Source organism: Macaca nemestrina, chromosome 1 (genome assembly GCF_043159975.1).
Source record: "Macaca nemestrina isolate mMacNem1 chromosome 1, mMacNem.hap1, whole genome shotgun sequence".
NCBI lineage: Eukaryota > Metazoa > Chordata > Mammalia > Primates > Cercopithecidae > Macaca > Macaca nemestrina.
In genome coordinates, this window is record NC_092125.1 from 55,371,839 (window position 1) to 55,398,236 (window position 26,398).

The following is a 26,398-nucleotide window of genomic DNA, read 5'->3' on the forward strand; positions in this document are numbered from 1 at the left end:
TGCAAAAATGCTGGACTGTGTAGGGCTGGAGGTAGAGAAATGGAACCGGGGAGCTGGACTGAAGCCAGATCACAAAGCTGCATATCTGCGCTGCCAACTATGGGACAGAGAAGTAACAAAATCTGCTTTGTTAATTTCAAAAGAGTTCCCTGGCTTCGTGGCAGATGATAGAAGAAAATAAAACTAAAGGCAGGGAAATCTAGGGAGAAGATTCTTCAGTAGTTTGAAGAGATAAGTCTGTCTGCTAGAACTAACAGAATAGTGGTTGAAGAGTGGGGGGATAGCCCTGAGAGTCACATAGGAGGTGGAAATGATGTGGGGAGTAAGAAAAGGGCACAGGTTTAGGACAGTTTTGCCTCTGGATTTCTGCCCTGGATTACTGCACGGATGGTAATATTGCCTAGATAGAATATCCTGAATACCTTTGCAACCTATCTTGCTGTTGTATACAAAGATAAAAGTTAACACTACAAACTACTCTAGAAAAGGAGACCGTTTCTTCAGATCATGACTCCACTGCCACAGAACACAATGGCGAGAATCCACTGCTATAATTGCCTAGGGTCCTCATTTCAGAAGTAATTAATAATTACAAGAAGTGTCAGTCACCTTAAATGCTTAGCTTAAAAGATTTCCTGATGCCCAGATGTGATTGAAATTGTTAACAAACAAACATAATATAAGAACCCCGGGGATGTGACTCAGTATCATATTGTTTCTTTGTTCAGAGTTTTATAGAAAAGCTTGTTAAAACTATTGAATATAGTCTTGACTGAAGGAGTCTATTTATATACATGGTGAAAGAGAGCAGCAAATAAAATCCCCACAGAGCCTCAGGGGTGGGGACAGGACTGGCAAGACTATAAATCAGAACCTTCCTAATGTTCACGATTGGAATGAGATAATGCATGAGCCGGAAAAGCAAAAAAAGGATTTATGATGATTCTAAATTCCTCCCTAACCTGGTTTATGTGTGTCTCGAGTCAGAATGAGAAGGAAATTGAAAATAGTCCAGCCTTTCTTCAATAAGTCCGCTGTGGCACAACAAATACCAATTAATAAAAACTTATTGTAGAAACTGTTATTTAATGTATTTGAAGAACCTTAAGTATGAAATAATAGTATTCAAAAAGTAGACATTCAAGTTTAAGAGACTCTGAATGGTCTTTGTTGGGGTGGTCAATATAAAGGATTGTTGGGTCTGGATCTGACATGTTCTTTTAGTTTCCTTTTTTTTTTTTTTTTTTTAAGAATGTTTTGACTCTAAGTTTCTTCTTCAGATTGTTGAGAAAGGCCCCAAGGGTCTTTTTGTAAAAAATGTATTACACTGTTGAGCTGCAGAATTTATGTTGTGGTTATGATTTAACATATTATCTCATTTAGGTGTTTATTAAAATTATTAATACAAAATGAGCAATCATATTATAATCTCATTATTTGCTTTTAATAGTCAATTCCCTGGTTTATGTGTTAAACTAGGATTATAATCTAAATTGTTATTTTCAATCTTTGAGTAGTACTAGTGACTGAAGGTCTACCACTTACCTATTGCTCAGTATTGGAGTGGTAAATAAAATGAACACAGTCTCTGTTTTGTGAAGCACACAGCCTGCTGAGGGAGGAAACCATACACACAAATAAATATATAATTTAAAATTATGAAAGGAGCAATGAAAGAAAAGAGTTGGGTGGCACGAGAGAAAATAAGGGAATCTTATTTATCTCTGTCCATGATGGAAAGTTATTCTGAGAAAGTAATACAAGATGACGTCTGAAAACTGAGTAAGAGTTAGCCAAGTAAACACTTGAAGGAGAGTTTTCTAGAAGAGAGAAAAACATCACAAAGACTGTGGGAATGCAGGGAGTTTTTAAAGTTATATTAAGGATGTTGAATTCCATTCTATGTGAAAGGGGAAGTTGTTGAATGAATTTAAAGACAAGACATACTATGATTTAGTTTACAAGTTTTATAATTCTCAAATGTAAATTCTGTTTCCAAAACATTTCTCAGCAGAGTTAAATGATCTTGCAAAGGCCCTTAGGCGACTGTGAAGTTGAATTGTGTTTCTTTAAAAACATCAGGACTGGCGCAGTGGCTCACGCCTGTAATCCTAGCACTTTGGGAGGCAGAGGCAGGTGGATCACCTGAAGTCAGGAAGACCAGCCTGGCCAACATGGTGAAACCTCGTCTCTCTACTAAACATGCAAAAATTGGCTGGGCTTGGTGGCACGCGCCTGTAATCCCAGCTACTTGGGAGGCTGAAGCAGGAGAATCACTTGAACCCGGCAGGCGGAGGCTGCAGTGAGCCAAGATCACACCAGTGCCCTCCGCCCTGGACAATACAGTGAGAATCCGTCTTAAATATATATCAATCAATAAATATAAATTTAAAAAAACTTTATACTTTTCTCTTACCATGTTACAAAACAGTTGATGTTATCCTGTCGACCATCAGTGTTATATTTGCATCCCACTAAATTTACATTTTGGGGCTTGCGCTATACACAATATATAAATACTCTTATAAATCAATATGAAAAACAGCCCAATGAAAAAACAGGAAAAAAAATGAAATGGTAAAAAAAAAAAAAATGTTCAGCTCAATATTAACTGGGAAAATGTAAACCAAAATAACAGTGAGATACTATATTCTATCCAACCAACTGGTGAAAATTTTTGTGTTTGGTGATAGAAAACATTGGCAAACATTTGGAGCCACATTCACAATCATCCACTGCTGGTTGTGCAAGTGGTACAACTAAATTAGAGATGTTTGGCAGTTTTTATTAAAATTAAAAATGTACATAAATTATGACCCAGAAATTCCACCTCTAGGCATAAACTCTAGGGTTATACTCAAACACTTACACAAACAGCCATGTATAATGATATTCATTGCAACATTGCAATAGCAAAAATGTACATAAAACAAAGGTTAAACTGTAAGACAATGGTTAAGGTATGACACATCTATATTCTGAAATACTTGGCAGTGGTTAAAAATTATGAGTTAGATCTATATTACTAACACTGGTAGACTGTGCAAGGGAGTGAATAAAGCAAGTTGCTAAAGAATGCATATAGGCCGGGCACGGTGGCTCAAGCCTGTAATCCCAGCACTTTGGGAGGCCGAGACGGGCGGATCACGAGGTCAGGAGATCAAGATCATCCTGGCTAACACGGTGAAACCCCGTCTCTACTAAAAACACAGAAAAAAAAATCTAGCCGGGCGAGGTGGCGGGTGCCTGTAGACCCAGCTACTCGGGAGGCTGAGGCAGGAGAATGCCGTGAACCCGGGAGGTGGAGCTTGCAGTGAGCTGAGATCCGGCCACTGCACTCCAGCCTGGGCGACAGAGCGAGACTCCGTCTCAAAAAAAAAAAAAAAAAGAATGCATATAATATGGTTCCGGTTATGTTAAAACATTCAGATACACTAAAACTGTATATGTTCTTACAGTTGCCCATATTTGTAAAAGCAAAGAAAAAGTTCAAGTAGAGAACTTTCATTGATATTTAATATTTTAATTATCTATAAAGTGACAAATCATTTATGTTTTACTGTTCTTATTCCTGGTCCTAATAAAATAATCCAGCTAAGTCCATGCAAATTTAAAACAACCTATTATTCTGTTTCATTGAGTGTTAGGAAATAAGGATTTACCTTTACTTTGAGTTTTAAGATAATTTAGTTTGGTTTTGGGGATATTTGCTGACTTTTCAGCTATTCTCTTAAAATATTTTAAAATACAATTTCACAAATGAAGAATATTTGAAAAATTGGAGCCTTTCATTAAAATGTTCAGGTTAAATCCAGGTTATCCTGACATCCCATTTTATTTCAGGTCTTATTAATCAAATTTTTCTTTAAAATTTTTTGGTCAAAAATTTTAAAGTGATTTTACTGCTACTAGTACTTGTTTCCACATAAGCCTAATCTTATCAGATTCCCCTTACCAACTCCTTGAGGGCAGGCACATCAACTTGTTAAATCAATGCCAGTATAGCAGTCAGCCTCCTTTCAGGCAGATGCTCTATGATTCAACACCTTTGACTTAGCAGCTTCTCTGAATTTTTATCCTACAGGATACACAGGTGCCCAGTGTGAGATCGATATCAATGAATGCAATAGTAACCCCTGCCAGTCTGATGGGGAATGTGTGGAGTTGTCCTCAGAGAAACAGTATGGACACATCACTGGACTGCCTTCTACTTTCAGCTACCATGAAGCCTCAGGTTATGTCTGTATCTGTCAGCCTGGATTCACAGGTGAGGCCAAGGAGATGGGATATGACTTGACTTTCTGGCATTTTATGGCAGAACATGGATTTAACCAACTGGGGTATTAGCAGGATCTGTGTTGTGTAAACTCCGTTGCTATGGTGCAAAGGGTCCCCCTTGTGGGCATGAAAAGTATCTTGTTTCACATGTCAGAATTCCTCAAATCACGAGAGAAATATTAAAAACAGGGATAAAAGAGGTATGAAAGGGGTGACATTTTTATATGTTATGCTGGGAATTGGAGTGCATCTCAAGTTCTTTACTTTATACACAGAAAATGTTGAAATTTTTATGCTATCAAATTTGATAATGCTGTTAAATTTTATGTTATTCAAATTTGCTAAAAAACTTACTGTGCTTATATTTACACTGGGAAAAATGACCTAGTCTCAAGTAATCTTCCTCAACGATTCTATAGCTGAAGTCATTCCATATATCAAATTTAAATTACTCTCTCTTTTTTTTTTTTTTTTGTTTTACAACTTTCTTACCTAAAACCCAGAGGAAATTTGCATGTCTGTTTTCCATTGAACAGTTTTGTATGTGTCTCCTTCCCGTTCTGAAAATTTTCAGAATTTTTGAGGCAGTCTCCAATTCATTAATGGCTAGCAATTTACCTGCAATTGCATTGATACCACTGAGAAAACTAATTACAATCTAGATTTCTATCATGTTTCTTTCTCAATAGATTCAGTGATGCCTCTGGAAAATATTTCAGTTGTTGTTCAGGATTTCTCAGAAAAGTACATGAGAAATAAGAAAAGAAGGCGGTGGTCTATTTACAGTTAGGATTCTCTTTCAGTGTTTCAGTTTTGAAGTTTAATGATCTTTGATTTGTGGCAGTGTTTGCTGCACGGTCGATAAAGAAAATGTTTACTTCCTTATTCACTGACCTTTCAAGGAGAACATACAGGAAAAAATTCCCTCAGGTGTCAATCAGCAAAGTGGTATTTACCCTGAACAAATTCTATCATGCATACTTCCTACCCTAGTTTTGAAAATGCATCCAAATAAATTTTGATTGACTAAACTGATTAAATGCATAAAACAAATCTTGTAATATATCGTATTTCCCAACTATTTAAGCTGCTAGAAATAAATATGAGATCTGCAAACATACAGGTCTTTCTGAAATATGTTTGTGTATTTACCTCACCTCTGGGGATATTTAAATTTCCTGTTTCTCTTTCTTACTATTGCCCCTTTTCAAAAATTTGTTTCTAAATTATTTGATTTTGGTCTGGTGTATGCACTTTTGTCAGCTACTTTATATTTTTCTTGGAATAAGGTGAAGCATTATAAACTATTTTTAAAATACTGGTTTTAGGGTCATAAAGGGGTGATTCTGTCAAAGCCAAAGAAAATTGCTAATATTGCCTCATCAAATAAAAGGAAATGGGTGACCCCTTGAATCTGCAGATCTAAACAGGAGAGGCAGTAGAATGTTCCAGAAAAAAGTGTTGGGCTTGATTTCTGAAGAGCTGCCAGGAATGACTATATGAGTTAAGATGTCCTGGCTGCCCCAAATCTCTGTGGCTTAATGAAATGGTTTATGTTTCACTCATGTGAATTCCAAAACTGGGTTCCCATCATCAGTTGTCCTACAAATAGCGATTCAGGGTCACAGGCTCCTCTATGCTTTTTCCTCGCTTCAAAAATGTTACTTCTAAATTTGCTGTGCTCCTCTGCAGCAAGCCACTGGAGAAGGAAAGAAAATGGAGGATGACACCTGCAGGTTTTATGGACCAACCACTACAAGTAATGAATATCTCTTTTACCAACATTTTATTGGTCAAATTTAATCATATAACTACTTTTAACTGCAGAAAAGACTAGAAAATCTAGTCTTTCTGTGTATCTAAAATAGAGAGAAAATAAGTTTGCAAACAGATAACCAATTTGACACAATAGCTAGAGCTGGTACACTGGGGATACAAACCTAGATCTTCTGATGCTAAGTTTATCCTCCTGCTTACTATGTCACATATTTTTATGTCTACATATGTTTTTCTACATTTCATTTTAAAATAGCTTTTTAAGTGGTAATAGTATATTTATGTGCAGTTTTAAGAAATACAGGGAGGCCCATGTATACTTTACCTAATTTTCTCAATAGTACCATGTTGCAAAACTATAAGTCAGTATCAGACTTGGATATTGACATTGACAAAGTCCACATACAGAACAATTGTCATCACAAGGATTCCCCCTCTCTCCTTCCCTGCCTCCTCATCCCTTATCCCTGGCAAATACTAATCTGTTCTGCACTTGTATGATTTTGTCATGCCAAGAATGTTATATAAATGGAATTATGCAGTGCATAAAGTTTTAGAATAGGAGTTTTTTTTTGTTTTTTTTTTTTTTTCACTCAGCATCATTCTTTGGAGATTTATCGAGGTTGTGTATCAATAGTTTGTTCCTTTTCATTGCTAAGTAAAATTCGATGGTATGTATATATCAAAGGTTTTTTGTTTTTTTCTTTTAACCATTCAGCCATTGAAGGGCATCTAGATTGTTTCAGTTTTCAGCTATTATGAATAAAGCTGCTAGAAACATTGTTGTACAGGCTTTTGTGTGAATGTAAGTATTCAGTTCTCTAAGGTAAATGCCCAGGAGTAAAATTGCTGGTTCCTATGATAGTTTCATGCTTAGTTTTCTAAGAAACTGCCACACTGTTTTCCAGTATGTCTGTACCATTTTGCATTCCCACCATCAATGTACGAGTGATCCAATTTCTTTGCATTCTCACCAGCATTTAATGTTATCACATTTTTTTAGTAGTCATTTTGATAGGTATGCAATGATATTTCACTGTGGTTTTAATTTGCATTTACCTCATGCCTAGTGATGTTGAACATCTTATATATGCTTGTTTGACATCCATTTGTCTTTTTCAGGAAAATGTCTCCCCATGATTTTTGCCTATTTCCTAGTTGTTATTATTTTTTTAGCTGTTGAGTAATTTTCCACATACAGACCCTGGGCATTTTTTGTGAGATTATACCTAAGTATATAGTATATACTTGAGGGATAGTAGATAGTATTCTGTTTTTAATTCACTTTCTACATATTCACTGTTAGTGTTGGGAAAGGCAATATTGTGCATGTGGTCTTTCAAACCCCTACTCAGCCACGTAAGAATGGGCCTTGGGCCCAGAACACTTCCTTCCCAAGAGATAAAGCGTCCTCGCAGCCCATGCTGGAGTTATCACCTTGTGTGGGAATATCTTTCCCTGTTTCAGACTCAATATGTACTCCCTTGTTCTGCTTAAACATATGTATCATATGGCACCTAGCCAGCCCCACTGCTATAACTTTCTTCTGCGGGGAGGGCAAAAGGTTCTTCTGCTGCAGCATGAGAGGGTTACATGCTGCCAACTGCCCCGCATCTGCTGCAAGGAGGCCCTTCTATTTATGGGGACTGACGCCAACTACATAGCTGACCTTGCTCTGTCTCTTCTTTATGTGAGTAAAACATTGTTCCATGTAGTACTTGACTGTGTTGTGTTTTCCTTGGTGACTCCGATACCAAAATGCAGTGGCCAAATGTGTCCAGACTGTTACTCCTGGTAATAAGCAACAGATGCCACTTGCTAGAGAGCTAGAACGTAAAAATATGATTGTTTCTTGGTTGTTGATTGTGTATAGTGAGACTTTGTTTAACTCATCGATAAGATCTAGGAATATTCTTTTTGTAGATTCCGGGACATTGTCTGCATGGACAATTATGCCATCTGCAAAGAGGAATGGTGTTATTTCTTCCTTTACAATACACATGCTACTTATTTTACGATGTTGAGTATGAGTTGTGAGAGCAGACATCTTGCTTCATTCACCATTTTAGAGGGAAAGCATTCAGTCTTTTACCATTAACTATGATCTCCATAGAATTTTTATAAATGCTCTTTTTCAAGTTGAAGTAGTTCCTCTCTACTCCTAACTTGCTAAGAGTTTTTAATCATAAATGGGTATTGCCTTTGGTCAGACACTTTTTCTGCAATTGATTTATCATGTAAGTTTCTTATTTAGCCTGTTGATGTGATAGATTGCACTGGTTCATTTTCAAATACTGAATGTGACTTGCATATCTGAAGTAAATCCCATTTGGTGTATTTTTTTTCAGTTTGCTAATATTTTGTAAGACTTTTTTGCTTCTAAGTTCATGAAAGTTATTGATCTATAGTTTTCTTTCTCTCTCTTTTCTTTTTTTTTTTTATACTGTCTTTGGTTTTATGATCAGGGTAATATTGACCTCATAAAATAAGTTGGGAAATGTTTCTTCATTTTCTATTTTCTGGAAGAGAGTATGTAAAATTGATGTTAATTATTCTTTAAATATGTGGTAGACATCTTCAGGGAAATCAGCTGATCCTGGAGATTCCGTTTTCTGGATCTTTTGAATTGCAGATATAATTTCAGTATTGTTACAAGACTATTGAGAATACCTATTTTTGGTGATTTGTGGATTTCAAGGGATTGGTCCTTTTTTTTTCTAAAAATTGTGTATTTTGCTGTTGTTGGATGGAGTATTTCTATATATGTCAATTAGATCATGTTGGGTGATTGTATTGATTGGATCTTCTATATTGCTGATTTTTCTGTTGAACTTCTGAGCATAATGTTGCTCATAGTAGTGCCTTGTTACTCTTTTAATGGCTGCAGAATCTATAACGATTTCTCTATTTTATTCCTAATTTTGACTATTTACATCTTCTCCTTTTTTGTCCATCTTTCTACAGGTTTATCAATTTTATTGATTTTTTTTAAACTAGCTTTTGGTTTCATTGATTTTCTCTGTTTTCCTGTTTTCAATTTTATTGATTTCTGTTCCTTTTTATATCCTTGTTTCTGCTTGCTTTGGGTTTATTTTCTGGGGTTTTTTTTTAAATTTATTTTTATTTTTCTAGCTTCTTGAGGTAGGAACTTTTATTATTGATTTAAGACCTTTTCTCTTTTCTAATATATGAGCATTATAAATTTAACTCTCAATACTGCTTTAGTAACTGCATCCCACATATTCTGATATGCCATACTTCCATCTTAATACTGTTCTGTGTATTTTTAAATTTCCTTTCTGACATCCTTTTTGACCCATGGATTATTTAGAAATAAGAATTGAATTGTTTAATTTCTATTTAGAAATTTTTCTCTATCTTTCTGTTATTGATTTTCAGTTTGATGCCATTATGACTAGAGAACACATTCTGTATCATTTCAAATAATTCAAATTATTTCAAATCTGTTGGGGCTTGTTTTTTGGCACAGGATACGATCTATCTTGGTAAGTGTTCCATGGTTGCCTGAATAAAAATTAAAGAACAACATGTGTTCTGCTATTGTTTAGAGGCAATTTGTATATATGTCAATTAAATCCCATTGACTGATGGTGTTGTTCACATTTTATATATCCTTACTGATACAGAATAGCACTGTCTAGCAGTCCTATTACTTGTTTAGAGGAGAGGTGTTAAAGTCCCCACCTATAATTATGGATTTGTCTATTTCTTCTTTTAGTTCTATCAATTTTTCTTCATGTAGTTTGAAGCCCTGTTGTTTGGTGTATACACATTTAGAGTCGTTATGTCTTCCTGGTGTGTTGATCCTTTTATCATTATGCAATGATACCTTTTTCTCGTATTCTTTCTTTGCTTTGAAATCTACTTCATTTGATATTGCCATAAGCATTCCTGCCTTTTGAAAAATTATATTTACACAGTATATATTTTTCCACCCTTGTATTTTCAACCCACTTATGTCATTAAATTTGAAATGAGTTTCTTGTAAACAGTATATCAAAACAGCAAATTGTTGGGTCATGCTTTTTAAATTCACCTTGCCAATCTCTGCCTTTTAATTGGTGTATTTAGATCATTTATGTTTAAGTAATTAGTAATATTGTAGGTCTTAGCTCTATGATTTTATTATGTGTTTTCTGTTTGATTCCTTTCTTTCTCTTTACTTCCTATGAATTAGTTGACTATTTTTAGAATTTCATCTTGATTTCTGCATTGCATTTTTAAATATATTGCTCTGTGTAATTTTCATAGTGATTGCTCTGGGTATGACTGATCATAGCCTATTGGTTTCAGTATTTTACCACTTTAAGTGAAGTATAGGAATTTTACTTCCGTTTAGGTTTTCTTTCTTTTTTTTTTTTTTTTTTTTTTTTTTTTTTTTTTTTTTTTTTGCTTCTGCACTTTAAAATATCCTTGTTGTGAGGGTCAGATGGTGTTATAATTTTTATTTTAATCATTACGTATAATTTAGAAAACTCATGAAGAGAAGGATACTCCATTTTGTTTACTTATATGTCTATTCTCCATTGTTTGTCCTTCCCGTCTTGGGCCTCAAGATTCCTTCTGTTTTTTTAAATCACTTTATTTAGGTTTACAGAGCTTTCTTTAGCCATTCTATGAGGGTAGGTATGCTAGCGACAATTTCTTTTGGTTTTCCTTTGAGAATGTGTTTATTGCGCATTCATTCTTGATAGGCAGTTTTATTAAATGTGGAGTTCGTGGTTGACAGTTCTTTTCTTATGGGATTTGAAAAACTCTACTACACAACTTTTTTTTCTGCACCCCATGGTTTCATATGAGAAATCTGCTATCATTGTAAAGTGGTGCTGGGTGCAGGGTTTGGGGAAAGGAAGGTGGGCTTGGCAGGCGGGAAGGTTTGCAGGCTTTTGCTCCCTTTTTCAAATACCAACAGAGTCCCTTCCCAACTCCCAGCTCAAGCCCTTTTGGAACTGTGTGCTGTTGTTGGCACCCTGTGGCGCCTCCTTGCCACCCCTGACCTTTCCATGCCCGGGAGTGGGTCTTTCTGGCTCTGCAGAATGGAGACTTAAATCCAAGGTCATGGCAAAACATCTGAAGTTCATGGCCAGGACCGTGACGGTACAGGAAGGGAACATGGAAGGTGCATAAAGGACCCTAAACAGAATCCTCACTACGGATGGGCTCATTGAGGACCTTAAGCATCGACAGTATTATAAGGAGCCATGTGGCCGGCGACACAGGGAAAGCTATGAAAGGTGCGGGAGGATCTATAACATGGAAATGGCTCACAAGACCAACTTCTTGATACGAAAGAATCAGGCAGATCCGTAGCAGGGCTGCTGAGGTGGGCAGATCCGTGGGAGGGCTGCTGAGGCCTGTGGATGGGATACACAGTATGAAATCGTCATCCAGTTTTGTCTCCATCTCTTTTCTTTGTACAGTCTCATTTCCTATTACCGTTCTGCAATAAACTCAATCATATGCTTGCAAAAAAGAAAAAGAAAAGTGGTGTTGCCCTAAAGGTAATAGATTATTTCTATCTAGCTGCTTTCAGTATTTTTTCTGTCTTTAATTCTCAGCAATTTGTAATATGACTTGGTGTCAACTTATTTGGGTTTATCCTATTTGAGATAGTCTCACCTTTTAAAATCAGTAGATTTTTGCCTTTTGGCAAATTTGGGGGCTTGTTAGCCAATTTTTATTTGCATATTCTTTCAGATCCTTTTTTTTTTCCACTTCTGGGACTCTGATCATACAAATATTGGGTCTTTTGCTGTGCTTTCAGAGGTTTCCGAGGTTCTGTTTTTATTTTTGTTTAGTCTATTTTCTGCCTTTTGCTCAGATTGAGCAAATTCTTTTGATCTGTCCTCAAGTTATTGATTCTATTCTTTTTTGTCTCCCATCTAGTATTGAGCCCATTCAGGGAGTTACTTCATCTATTGTTTTTTTTCAAGTCTATAATTTCCATTTTGTTATTTTAAGCAACATATATTTTGCTGATACTTCTATTTTTTCTTCATCTCAGGAGAATTTGTAATTGCTTATTAAATCATTTTTATGATGGTTGTTTTAAAATTCTTGTTAGATAATTCCAATATCTGATTTATCTCAGGGTTGACATCATTTCATTTTATTTTCTCATTCAAGCTATGGTTTTACTGATCCTTGTGATGACAGATGATTTTGAATTGTATGCTGGACATTTTAGCTGTTAGGTTAGGAGACTCCATGTCTTCTTTGAATTTTTGAATTTAGCAGGCAGTCACCTTTTTAGGTTTCAAGAACAGGTCCTGGCCTACTTATATGGACTGTGGTTCCAATGATCAGTTTATTTCCTGAGTCTTTGCTGTGCTGTTCTGACTTTCTTGGCTTACCTTGTGCCATTGGGCCTCCCAGGTCTCTACTGATGATCCCCGAGTGGTCAGAAGGTGTTTCCTTAGGTGAGAATGTTCCATATCCTTCTGAGGAAGGGGAGTCTTGATTTATGGGGATGAAGAGGCTCCTTTGGTGGGTGTTGTGGTGAGCTTCTCCCTGTCTCTGGGGGTAGAGAGCATTTCCTAGGCTGAATACCTGTTGTGGTATAATCCCCTTTGCTGATCCCCCAGGCACAGGGTATCTCTTGAGAGAAGTAGAGAGTCTCAGAACTGTTAAGGAAAGAAAAGACTTCACATAACAGGCCATTGTGGTAGCATAATTCTTTTTGCCATGGCCCCCTTGCCATATGATGCCTCTGGGGAGCGGAGGGGAGCCTCAGCAACAGAGGAGGTGAGCTCTTTCTCTGGCTGCTTTTTTCTTTTCTTCTTCTTCTTCCTCTTCCTCTTCCTCCTCTTCCTCTTCCTCTTCCTCTTCCTCTTCCTCCTCCTCCTCCTCCTCCTCCTCCTCCTCCTCCAGAAGGGCTGTGTTTAATTCTCTTTGCCCATTCTTCCAGGCTCACCCTGTGTTGTAGGTGGGACTCTCATTCAATCTGGGGAAAGAAAGAGCCAACCTGGGCCACCTTCTCTTGTTTCTGTTACTGACTGGGGGTCAGCAAACACCAGGACTGAGGCACCTTCTTGCATTATGCTGGAGGTTATAAAAAGCCCTGATGCTCTGCTGTTACACCTGGGATCTCTAACCAGTTCACCTTCCTCTTCTACCTTTCAGAGTTCTATTTGGTTGTTATATGTAGTTTTTAGTCATGCTTAGTGGGGAGAAACAGGGAGAGACAAGTCTATGCTGTCTTGTCCAGTCTAAAAGTCCCTATGTAACATTTGTTAAAAACACTTGTGTTATAGTAGGATAAGGAAAATTGTGTGATTTTTTTTTTTTTAATGGCTTCAGGTAGAAAAGCAAGTGTTAACTTTCTCTTTATCTTCCTAATAGTACCAAGAAGTTCAAAATATAATTTATTTTTATCAATGAGATGACTATAATTAATCATTAATAAAAAACTTACTATTTCCCTTGCCTTTCTTTCACCCTGAATAGTTGGATATTCAACTTTATTTTATTTTTATTTGTTATACATCCATTTTATATTTTTCAGATAGAAAATATACAGTTTACTTTTTTGCATGCTATGTGTATTTACAGCTCTATTGGTTGTTAGATTAAAATAAAATTTCCATTATGATGAAAAATGTGTTTGTACATAGTAAATATACTGACAGCTCCATTCAAAAGAACCATTCCAAGTGTTAAATACAGTTATAAACTATTTGTTTTTTGTATTATAATTAAGAATGTATTTATTACTCTTCACTACTTGTGTAATTACCTTCTATATTGAAAATATTTGCATATGTAATGTAATTTTTCTAACTTTTTATAATGTAAAAATGATATATACCAGAGAAGAAAATTAACTGAGAGTCTCAGAATTATACTCAGGGATATAGAAATAGAGAGAACCTGAAACCATGGAAGATGAGAAATGAAAACAGGAACTCAAGGAGGCAGAGAATCCTAGTGAGAGAAATCAAGGCCTCCTGAAGGAGGATTAGCTTTTATTCAAGGTTTCTTCTAGAATTTCCAGCAAGGAAAGCAAGTTACCATGGCCCAGAGAAACCAAAAGTCTCATTTGATGAGATAATTGAGAAAAGTCTAAAGATCCATTTCGATATTTTAATGACTAGAATTGAACCATGCCTCTAGAGGCAATAGTGGTTACTATACTCTAATTCTCCAAAATGGTTTCAAAAAGATTTGGCAAAATATGCTCATAGCTTGTCATAACTATTTGTGACCATAGTTGCAACACTCAAATTAAAATGAGAAGGGACCATTACCACTTGATTTAAATGTCTGTGCATTTATTTAAACCTGCACATCCACATAATTTTAATGGTAAGCAAAATAAATTTATAATTGGAGAAGGCCTGTAGTTGAGTAACACTATTCAGTCCGTTCCAAAGTCAGTAAATTATCTTTATTTTGTATGACCACCCTTGACCACTACTGAAGGAATGTTGGCCGCTTCTTTGTATTATGTTTGAGCTTTCCAGTCTGGGGCACTGGCCTCAGTTCTGGGGATAAAATGATGAGAGTACATGGTCTCTTCCCAAGGGAAAATGAAAGAACAGGAGGAAAATGATGCACAAAGTATAAGACAATATGATAACTGGCACAGTGGAGCCATAAAAAGGCACCATCGGATAAATCAATAAAGAGGAACTTTTATGCTGTTTATGCGAGATAGAAGTTAGTGGAAATTATAAGAACCCAAACAGCTTGATAAATTCACATTTTAAAAATACAAATCAACCTTACTACTGAAACTTTTACAAGGATCTCATGACCTATGTGCTTACCCTTGAACCACTCTGTTCTAACCAGCCAAGTGGAATTGGAAGCAATTGATATGTCTTTCATGTGAACATTTCATTTCTGTTTATCAAACTATACTCATGATAATACCCTTAACAAGTTTCCAAACCATCTCATCCAAGTCCAATTTTCATTTCTAACTTTCCTTCACCAACTCCAATTAGCATGTACTCCAACTCAGAGGAACACCCTCCCTGGTCTCTGGAACGCTACATTGTTGCCTCTGAGGCTGGGATTTTATTCTGCTTCACCCATCTGCTCTCTGTATGGAAAGAACTGAGTGCAGCAGGGGATCCTATGAAGTCCTGGCTTCAAACCTCGGGCAAAAATAGCGAGTTTCTTAACAATAAACACCCCGATGAGAGCCACCTGGCAAAGTGACTGCACACAGGGCTTTCGTTCTCAACTTCATCCGCTTCCAGCACAATGTTGCTAAAAATGAAGCTTTCGCTTTTCCTTAAAAATCAAATCCTGTCACTTTACCTAAATTCAACTAAAATAGCCATAGAGGGCCAAACATACATCATTCAAAGTTTCATGTAGTCATGAAGGAATTAGGCAATGGGACAGTCAATATCTCCTGCTGGAAGAGAAATTTTCAATAGAATTTTTTCATTTGCTGACTTCACATTTCAGGAGCATTGTTCCTAGAGATGCACTTTTCTTTTTCTTACTTACAATTTCAAGTTTGAGAGTACAAATCCTAGGACTCTCAAACAGATATTTGATATGCATATAAAACTGTAACTCTAAAAGATCAAACTTCTCTTATATCCTTGTTTACTTCATAAAACATCTTTTCAACAGATTCATCTGATTCATTTACCTTCGCCTTTACCATGCATGTTGATTTCTAGAAACAAAACTATTCATCGTGTGTATAACTATTTATGCTTGTACTCCTTTTGATTTTACTATGTTAGCTGCAATAACTAGGACAGGCATACCACATTATACACACATTAATTTAAAAAATTATTTTTATTGATTGCTTACTGCCTACTATGTACAAAGATATTCTAGCTAGGAGGAAAATTTAAAGGCTGATATTTGGAAGACCACATACAGACCAAAACACAGGCAGATATGTTTGTGAGACCCTATGACAAAGATAGATAACTGTGGCATCAAGGGCCTTGGCTGCTTTCTCAGGTTAGCATTCTTCTGTTGACTTGTAAACACACAAGTAAGGGAAAAACTCTCAAATGAATAATCAGCAGACAGGTGCCAACTCTTCAACTTAAGTATGCTGGCCAACACGTATTAGAAAAATTTTCTGAAACTAAAGAACAAAACCAGGAAATTCATCATTAAAGTCTTAAGGTGCTGTCCTGTCAACTTAGAAGACCTGAAAGGTAGATTTTCTTACCAGGGTTCTATTTTGATGAGAGAGATGTGGGCCACACCCATTTAAAAGAGCTTTCAGGAGAGTAATGTTTCCTGAGAATAGCCTAGTGTTTGTTAGAGTAAGAAGCTGAAGAAAATGATCAGAGGGAAGGTTGAGGATATTGGGAGTTGTCCTCACAGTAGACCATCCTGTGAGCTCTCATATGATGCGGTCAAGTGTGTGTTTGCTACTCATGAGGATGCCCATCTTGACATCCCCCGTTTTTTTCTAACTACCCAAGATCCCGAAAAGTTTGTTTATTAAGCCTGGTAATCATTAAGAAGAACAATATTATTGACCTACACCTGACCTAAAAAATGATTAATTATAGCTCTTTTCCCAATGTCTACTGCTTTAGTTTGTTGAGAGAGTCTGTCTTCTCACATCAACACAGACGACCCTCAGAAACACCTGTTTCCTCTTGCATCCGCTCCGCAACTGCCATGACATGCACATTCACCTAGAGCTTCACTTTAGCCCCCAGCAACCCAGTTCCCAGGGCAAGAAAAAGTATCCAAAACCTCTTCCTGAGACCAACCAATCCTCTTCCTGAAGAATTACATATCGCTTTCTCAAAAGAGGTTTTATTATATCTGCCATTAGCAAAAAACTACCCCTTAGTAATTACTTAAGCAACAATTAATTTCCGAAGAAGATATAATCAGAATTGATTATAACTTTTCCTTAAGTACATCAGGAACAATACCACTGTGACTTATAAGTCTGCTTACCTCACTCACCCACAGAAGTCCCAGCATCCCAGTTCATCATTTCTGGTCTTTATCCAAGAATGCTCTGTACATATCCCAATTTCATGCAATTTTCCACCCCATTCTGAACTTCTCTCTGTATGCTGAAGATTTAATAAGCCCAATTACCAATGTCCTCAACTTTTTTCTAAATGTTTCCTTCACCTGCTTGCTTAAGCTCAAACCATGCTATATTCTCAAGGTACCATTTCTTCTGCAGTCTTCTTGAATGGTGGTTGTCTTTTATTCTTCTTCCAAATCTCATGTTTGACTAGTCCCAAAGGTAAGCTGAATATCCTCATGTCATTGCTTCATCTAGGAAATTAGTCTTCCTTCCTCATTCAGAATTTTCTATCCAGTGAAACTAAGCCTCATAAGTGAAGGAAAGACACAATCTTTTTCAGACAAACAAATGCTGAGAGATTTCTCCACTTGCAAGCCAGCACTACAAGAACTGCTAAAAGGCAGCTCTAAATCTTGAAACAGAACTTCAAAATACACCAAAATAGAGCATTCTTAAAGCATAAATCTCACAGGACCCATAAAACAATAACACAATAAAAAAAACACAAGGTGTTTATACTTTTGTTGATAGAAAATCAACAAAGGAACAATGGACTTAAACTATACCCTAAAACAAATGGACTTAGCAGATATTTATAGAACTTTTTTTTAAAAAAGTAGAAATTATATCAAGTACACTCTCAGACCACAGTGCAATAAAACAAAATCAACTCCAAAAGGAACCCTCAAAATCATGGAAATTAAATAACCTGCCCCTGAATGATCATTGGATCAACAATGAAACCAAGAAGGAAATTTAAAAGTTCCTTGAACTGAATGATAATAGTGACATAACCTATCAAAACCTCTGGGATACAGCAAAAGCAATCCTAAGAGGAAAGTTTATAGCATTAAATGCCTACATCAAAAACCCACTTCATGTTGAACTACACTGCTCACTACCTCTTTTGGTTGCAACATTCTTCCTACCTCATGGTACCTTCTCCTCAGTCACTGATTACCTTAATGTCTTACTCCTGTCATCATTTTTGAGGCTTTCAGCATCTGTGCAGACAACCGATATAAACCAATATCTCTGTTATTTGAAATCTTTATTTCCAGTGACTGTGACTGCCATGCCACACACTTCTGCCCACTTCTTTGATCATAACTTATGCCTTATTATTGCCAATAACCTTCCTAAAATACTTCATTTTAAATCATTCTATTTTATGACCAGAACCTCCAATTATTCCAGTTCATATACTTTAGAACTTTTTCCATTGAGCCTAGTCTGGTGTCTTAACCACTTTTATTCCAGTCATTGTCTTACTTACCTTCTGTCTCAGCTAAGGTTCCAAGGTCCAACACTATAATTATTCCCTTGCATATACCTTCAGCTCACCTGATTCTTGTTCTCTTCATTGTACTTGCCTGACAAAGGTACAATTATGGTTAAATCAATCCTCCACCTTCTCCACACCTACAACCAATTTTATGTGGTTGGAGAAAAACTCACAAACCACACACTGAATCGATGAGTGTCACTTTAAATTTATGGCGCCAAATCTCATGGGGCCTTTAGCACTAGACAACAATCCTTCTAGAGCTCTACCTCCTAAGATGACCCTTTTTATATCTTCTATTTCTTCAAACTTCCAACACCTCCTGCCTCATTGTTACCCTAAGTTGATCATCAAGTCTAATTTCATCAGGAATATAGTATCTTCCCTCCACCAAAAGTATTGTCAGTTCTGAGGTTTGATTTTTATCCTTTTTACAAGCTCATACGTTATCCTGTTACTGTTTTGTGAATGCCGGCAAAAGACATAAAACTTTGTATCAGGAAAAAATGCACAACCAGCAGCATGAGCCTTGGCTTTACATGAATTAATATTGCACCCAACTCCCATAGGGTTGGTACTACATGTACCCAGATGAGTACTGCACAGGCAGATTTTTGTCACAACTGATGAACATTGAGTTGGGGAACTCATCTCTTTTATAGTAAACAGCAAGAAGCCTGCTCCTTGTCCCAGAGGGAGACATTACTTCATTCCTCAGAGATGCTTGCTGCAAAACCAACCCCAAGAAATGGGCAGGTAAAGATCAGTCAGGGCCTTGCATTCTTAGGATTCCCAGTAAAAAACTGCCAGGACACACAAGGCCCATGATGAGTTGCTTCTTCTAGCAATCCCTCCCATGACCCCATGTGTTCTTGGCTGAACTCGAATTTTCATATGAATATGCCACTAGCCACCCTGCTTAATCTGACTGACAGAGACTGGGGTTAAATCTGTTCAATTTGCCTCATGCAGCATTTAATTAAGGAGACTATCAAGAGGACTGTAAGCAATAAGATGAAGTCAACCTGTAGTATACATTTCAACTCTACCCCCCAAGGCCCTGGACTCAGCCAGTTGTACATACATCCCAGGGGCACCAGTACATCTTGCTTTAGATAGCCAGAAAGTAGTCTAAAGCCAGTTATCCACTGTGACGCACGTAAGGGAGCTTAGATTGCCATACTGATCTTTGATGTCATTACCAATAATGACAGGGGCAATAAATGAGCAACCCTAACCCCCAAAGGAGAGACATTCCCCCAAATACAAACATATAACACAAAGGGACAGACTCTAGTTCAGAATTTCTGATTAAAATTCATTTACACAGTTGTTACATTGGTTTGGTTAATTCAGTACAATAGAAGCATCACTTGCAGCTCCCATTGCCATTTATGGCAACACTTAAGCTGCCTGAGAATTAGGAAAAGTGTATCAATATATGTTATTAAGATTGAGGTTGGGCACAGTGATTGAAATCTCAGTGCTTTGGGGGGCCAAGGCAGGAGGTTCGAGACCAGGCTGGGCAATATAGTGAGACCCCATCTCTAAAAAACAACAACAACAACAACAACAAAAAACACAGTTGTGGGCCTGTTTGTACACATACAAGGCTGAGGAGGAGGCAGTTCAGGACCTTCCATTAGTGGTGTCAGGTATGGTGAAGTAGTTTAGGACCAGCCAAGTTTGCAAGAATTTTAGTGTTTTTATAACACCTGGACAAGGATGACAAATCCTGTAGTGAGTTTAAATTGTCAGCTGCAGCTGCTCCTAGATTCAGCTAGACCATACAATTGTTTTGCCAGACTGCAGTGCTGAATCTAAGGAATAAGAAGCCTAAGTGACCCTTTGCCCTGAACTGCCTGGGGTTTAAAGTGATCTGTGCTCACTTGCTGGAATTTTTATTCTCCCTCCATGGCCATGAAACTAGGGTGTCCCAACCCAGTAGCTGTAACTTTACCTCTTCTCCAATCATCTGCTCATACCAATACCTTTTGTCCAGAGAGGTCAGACATGAATAGGAATAGGTCACTTTAAAAAATATTTACTGAGATTCATTATAGTTCCCACTTAGTCCAGTTAGGTCCCTATAAGTAAATATACTACTTCGTAAGTAGTATATTCAACCAGTGGCCATTGTCTTTATGATCTAGGACCATGTTATTTCAATAAAAGAATCCAGGTAGCTGCATCAAGTTAAGTTTGAATCTCTCAGTCTTGCCTTTAGATGTGGCTGCCCTTCAAAGTGTGTACAAATCAAGGTTGTCACTAGGAGAAGAAAATACACTTCGGGTTCATAAATGATCAAGGGAGAATCATGCATTTTCAAAATAAGTTTATATAATTTTTCTACCCTTCCATTTTGATCATTACCTAGGAGTTGGCCAATAGGAGACAAACCCTTCCTGCCCATGACCATATTTAATGCTCAAACAGCCTTAATAAACTGTTTTAATAAAATCTGTGAGCCAGAAAGAGGCAAAGAAGGTAGATACAGAAAGGAGGGAGAGTCAGAAGATTTTCAAAAAGTCTATTCCATATCTCAATGATGCCAGCAGCCTTATCAGAGAATGATGAGAGTGTGGAATGTCCATTGAATATTTTTACTACTGATCCATTGCTAGAATATTTTTATTTTACTACTGATCCATTGCTGAATATTTTTACTACTCATCCATGGCCTTTATGAGAAAAACACACCATTGTTAGATTGTAGGTGGTCTTGAAAGCTGAAAATAAGAATCAGATTATCAAACTGAAATGGTAGAAAAATAATCTAAAAATGTGTCAATATTAGCAAGGCACCAATAGTAGTCCCAAGAGAGGGTCAGAGATCTGACACAGCCAATTTTCTAGAAGTGAGCAGGGAAAATGCTCCTTGTAATGTGGCCTCCTTTACTGCAAAACAATCAGGCCAATTTTGGCAGGAATCTCCTCTGGTATGCAGTTTCTAGGTTAGAAACATATAGTCCTTTGCTGTAGTCCGTGGTAGTGGATATGTTTTCTGGTAAGAGGATGGATCCAGGTATTGATGGAAGCCATCTAGATAGATGTTGGGTAATCCATTTGATTCTAGTTGTTCTTATTAGGGGTTATAGCAACAGCCACCAGAAAACCATACTATCCCCCAGTTGGGAATGAAAGGAATGCAGGAGGTGGGGAGATTAACCTATGGGAGTAGAAGTGGGAAAAATCTTGGTCCTTCCTCTGGGGCTGCTGTCCAAGTGCCAGAGCTGCTTCCTACCCAGGTGTATCCTGATTATCTGATTAGTGTCAGGGCCCGGAAGACCCGTTTTTTCTTGCCCCCATGCATGCCATTGTGCTCTGCCCCATCACAGGGTAGTCACCAAGCAAGAACAATGCCACGTCTGAGTAAGCTAGTAACTTGAGGTCTCAGATAACAAGTTATTTCTTCTTAAAGAAGTTGGTGTTGTGGAATAGGGAGAGGGAGGAATCAGGGGTCATAGAGGGAGAGAGCAGCTCTACATCAGTAAACAAAGTTTTACGTTCAATTTCAATTTCAATTCAATTTCTCTTGCTTGTGGCTCAATCAAACAAACTCCTCATGTTTTTGTTCTAACTAAAATTCTGTACTGAATAGAAATGATGTCATTATTGGCTCCATTTATTTCATCTTTCGATACTCCTTGACTCAGCAGTCACAGACACATTGCCTTCTGGCTGGAGCCACAGGGCTTGCTGCTCTATTGTCATAACCATGTTTTTTCCTCCTCCCACCTAGAGGAGATCTAGAAACAACAAAGGCACCATATAAGACTGCTTGTTTTAATCCCAATCTGATTGACGGGCAGGACCTCGGGGGTCCCTTACTTTCATCTTTCACCTACCACTTCAGTGAGAGTCCAGGGAATCCATCTCCTACATCTGAACCCATCCCAAAAGGCTCTTAACATTTTTCTTCCAGAAAGACATGTCTCTTTCAGGATCTCATCTTTGTTGCCATAACTGTTGGGTCTGAGATTAAATTTTACCCCATTTATAAATGAATGAGTTAGCCTGTTACTGTTTTATGGATGCTGGCAGAAGATACAAAACTCTTGGGTCAGAGACAAAGGACTACATTACTCACAGCATAGCAGGCTGCATGAGCATCATGTTTATGTAGGTTTCTCTTGCATTCAAGTCTTACAGGGGTGATTTGATAGATGGATGATGTACCTGCAGTGGATTTGCATCACAGCTGAGGAACAACAGCCTGATAAATTATCTGTTTTCATAGCAGGCAGTAAGCAAATCTGCTTTTTGTCCCAACTTTGAACCTCATGTTTCAAAGTTGCTTGCTGCAAAAAGCAACCCTGAGAGATAGCCTGGGTAGAATGGTAAGGATCTTGCATTCTTGGTACAACCAACAAGAATTGCAGTGATTCTCAGTGTCCATGGTAGATTGACTCTCCCAACACCTACCTATCTATCTGTCACTCATTTACTTGCCACCTCTCAATTCCTGCCTATGTTTGGTCTACTTTTCCATTACAACATTCCCACCCAAAGTTTACTTATGCATGGCACCCTGTTCATTCTCTGTGATTCAGGATGTTTAGCAATTATTCTTTATAAATCTTGCATCATTGATTTTCCACTGTATTCTAAATCATTCTAATCAGCTTGCCTATCTACCATCTGAAAAAAAAATGCTCCTTAGAATGCACACACCTCATCAGATATCCTCTTCTCTACTCCAACCTTCTCTAAAGAGATGTCTATACTTACTCTCTACTTTTTCACTTCCCAGTAACCTCCCCAATAAGGCAATTTTTTCTACTTCAGTGAAAGCTTCCCTGTCAACAATTTCCATTTGCTAATCTAAAGCTTAATTTTAAGTCCTCCTCTTAACTGGCCTCTCATTTATAGTTATTCTCTCTGATCTGCTGGATATAATTTATTTAACATCTGCCCCCTTCTTGTTCACTATCAGTGTATTGCTAGCATATCCTCTATTTTCCAGACTCTAAATGCTGGAGTCCCCTAGGATTCAGTCCTTAAATATATTTTTTCATCCCTTGGGAAATCTCATGTAATCTCTTGACTTTAACTTTTAGATAGATGTTTACAACATTTAAATTTTTGTCTCCAGCCGTAGCCTGTCTCTTGAACTTCCCTTAACTTTTGTATTTAGATAGCTAAAATGATTTTTAAACATAACATAGCCCAGGCAAAACTTTTTTATTTTTTTATCTTCATGAAATCCAAAACAAAAAATTAAGCTAAACCTAACAAACAAAATAATCACAAAACAAAACAAAAATTCACAAAATGACAATAATGACAAAAACACTTCTTCCTCATCTCAGTAAGTGGTAACAACATATTCACCCAGTTGGTCAGGCCATAAATTTAAAGCCATATTTGATTTCTCTCTTTCTTTAATATCCCACATCTGATTCCTCCACACATTTTGTTGGCTTCTCCTTTAAGCTGTGTTTCAAGTGTGATTATACTTCCCACCTCTACCATTTCTACTCTAGACCAAGCCACTGTCATGTCTCACCTCAACTACTGCAATAGCCTAATGTTTTGGTGTGTTTCCATTCTTGACTTCCTAAATCAGTTCTCCACACAGCTTTGGTAGTAACGTAATATGCATCATATCATGTGAGTCTTCCATTCAAACAGTCCAGTGGTTCACATCATGTTCTCAATAAAACTTGTACTCCTTAACATATTCTTACAAGCCCTTGTATGATCTGTCCTTGGTTATCCTCTCCAAAATCACCTCCTGAGTCCTCACTCTCTTCACTTTTGCTAGGTTGGGGTCTTAAAGTTACTTGGTTAGGCCAAACTCATTTCTGCCTTGGGGGCTTTACATTTATTTTTCCCTTTACCTAGAAGACTACAGATTTTTGCATGGTGATTCCTTCTTTTAAATCTTTAGTCAAAGACCACTTTTCCAGAGAGGTCTATCTAAACCTCCCACAAAAATGCCACCTCTCTCTGCACCCCAACACATACAATCACATGCTCTGTTTCCTTACCCTTATTAATTTCTTCATACTTATCATTGTGTGATCTTATGCACACACACAGACACACACTTCCGTTAATTTTTAAGCTCCCCTCTCTCAGTCCTTACTAGAATTGTCCACCATGAAATAGACTTTGAACATCTTGACTATGGTAGCTCCATGACCTAGCACAGTGCCTAGCCCATAACAGGAGGCCCAAACAATATTTCATGAATATAAAAATGCTGAAATTACTCAATTGAAGCTTGAGAGAAATCTCAGGACTCTCAGTTGTAAGCATTGATCATTAACCCACATGTCAGGAAAACTTTTGCCCTTAGCAGCTAAAAACTTTAATAAGCCTTATGAAGATTCTTTCATTCTCCTAATCTAGATGTAACTAGATGAGCCTCAGAATTCTTGCTCTAATTATAGTGTATGCCACATTTTGATAAATTAAGTTTTCCATGCCACTTGACATATCATAATTTGAAAAATGTGTTCTCCTTATTTCAGATTGATCTTCCATTTTCAAGAGCATCTAACACCTTATCTTTAAGTTTCTCAGTTCCATTTTCTTCCTATTAAGAATCTAAAGATTTATTTTTTCAAAAATTCAAATATATTATATGAGCTTACATTTTCATGAGAAAGGCTTTTGTTAAAAATGAAACCCTTTTTTATGATCTCTTTTTTTTAATGGCTCATGACAAACCTATAGGAGTTATTATTGGAATTGTGATTAGAATCATTTGTGCAATAAAGCACTTCCTAGCTTAAGGCAAAATTGGCTTAGCTGTAGCCTGCTGTATCCTTCCGGCACTATCTTTGAGTCAAGTGTATGTTCTTAGTTAATTGGCTTATGACAAAAGTAATTTTGTCAGTTAGATGTTTCTGTAGAGCTGCCCTTGGTGAATTGGTGTCTTAAGACAGAGCCACAAGGTTTTGTTGACATGTAAGTTTTCTGATTGTTTTTTTTCTGTTTTTACTTCATGACATCTCCCATAGTGTTTTAAAAAAGAGGAATTGTGGATAGAATAAGGCTATGTATGGGCAAGCCCTTTTTGGCACATGTGAAACCATCAGTTCTTCAAGCCTCAAACAATGATATAGATGCCAGCCAATTGTGTAAGATTTTTCAAATTCAATCAAACAAAATGTCCTGCTCTCCACAATCTAATTTTTCTTCAGATTGAATTTATAGTTTCGATCAAGATGGGTTTACTAGTACGTTTTCCCAGGTGGCTATATTGACATCTGAAGGCTGCAGATTAATCTGATTTACTCCCATCTTTCTCCATTTTTTTCCTCTCTTTTCTCTTTCTTGTTTGCTCTTACCCACTCTTTCTCTCAATTATAATGGTTCTTAATGAATTCATTATATAAAGGATTCTCAGATCCAAAACTCTATCAACCCTTTCCAACAAAAGGGAACTAGACCTACTTTTGATGCCTCTAAGATGCAACTATATAAATTTCAGACTTGTATTTCACTCCTCTCATGGTAGTCTGACCCCAATAAGGAAGAGGGTCTGAATGAAACATTTCATAAGTGTCACAGATAATCTACTGCTGAAGCTGTATATGTTTATTGCTTTTTCCAAAGAGTTTTCTTGAGAATTACCCCTTTCAAAATAAGAGTTTACTCTCTACTGATAAAACTGTAATCAAGATCTGGTTATTATTTCTTGTTAACATTTTATTGAAGTATTACACACAGAGAAAAGTGTACACATAATATATTTATAGCTCAATACATGTGTTATAAAGAGAACATGCTCATGTATCTAGTACCCAGAGCAAGATCATGGTTAAATGCATGCTACTTTCTTTTGAAGGAAATGACTAGTGCTAGTGTAGGTAGTAACAGAGGCAAAATTCAGTTCAATTGTCAAAACATTTTCAGATAATTAAAACTGTCTAGAAATGAGACAAGCATCCTTGCAAAGAAGAAAGATTCTATGTGATTAGAATTGTTTTTGGATACGAAAGATGGAATTCTTGAGTTGTTGATTGGACTGGATGACTTCCTTGGGTCTTTCCAACCAAAAATGTCTGTAAAATCAAACTCTGAAGATCAATGTTCTAATG

At 37.0% G+C, this 26,398-nt stretch overlaps 1 protein-coding gene and 1 pseudogene across 7 annotated transcripts in view; both read left to right on the forward strand.

Annotated features, from left to right (window-relative positions):
* The window catches only part of LOC105484660 (crumbs cell polarity complex component 1), a 279,683-nt gene that overhangs the window by 145,769 nt on the left and 107,516 nt on the right, over positions 1–26,398 (forward strand). For all 7 annotated transcript variants that reach the window (XM_071077580.1, XM_011746497.3, XM_011746496.3 and 4 more), the window contains one exon: positions 4,085–4,267. In XM_071077580.1, coding sequence (XP_070933681.1) covers positions 4,085–4,267 — 183 coding nt within the window. The remainder of the gene's footprint in view (positions 1–4,084; positions 4,268–26,398) is intronic.
* On the forward strand, positions 10,503–11,397 carry LOC105484659 (uncharacterized; annotated as a pseudogene).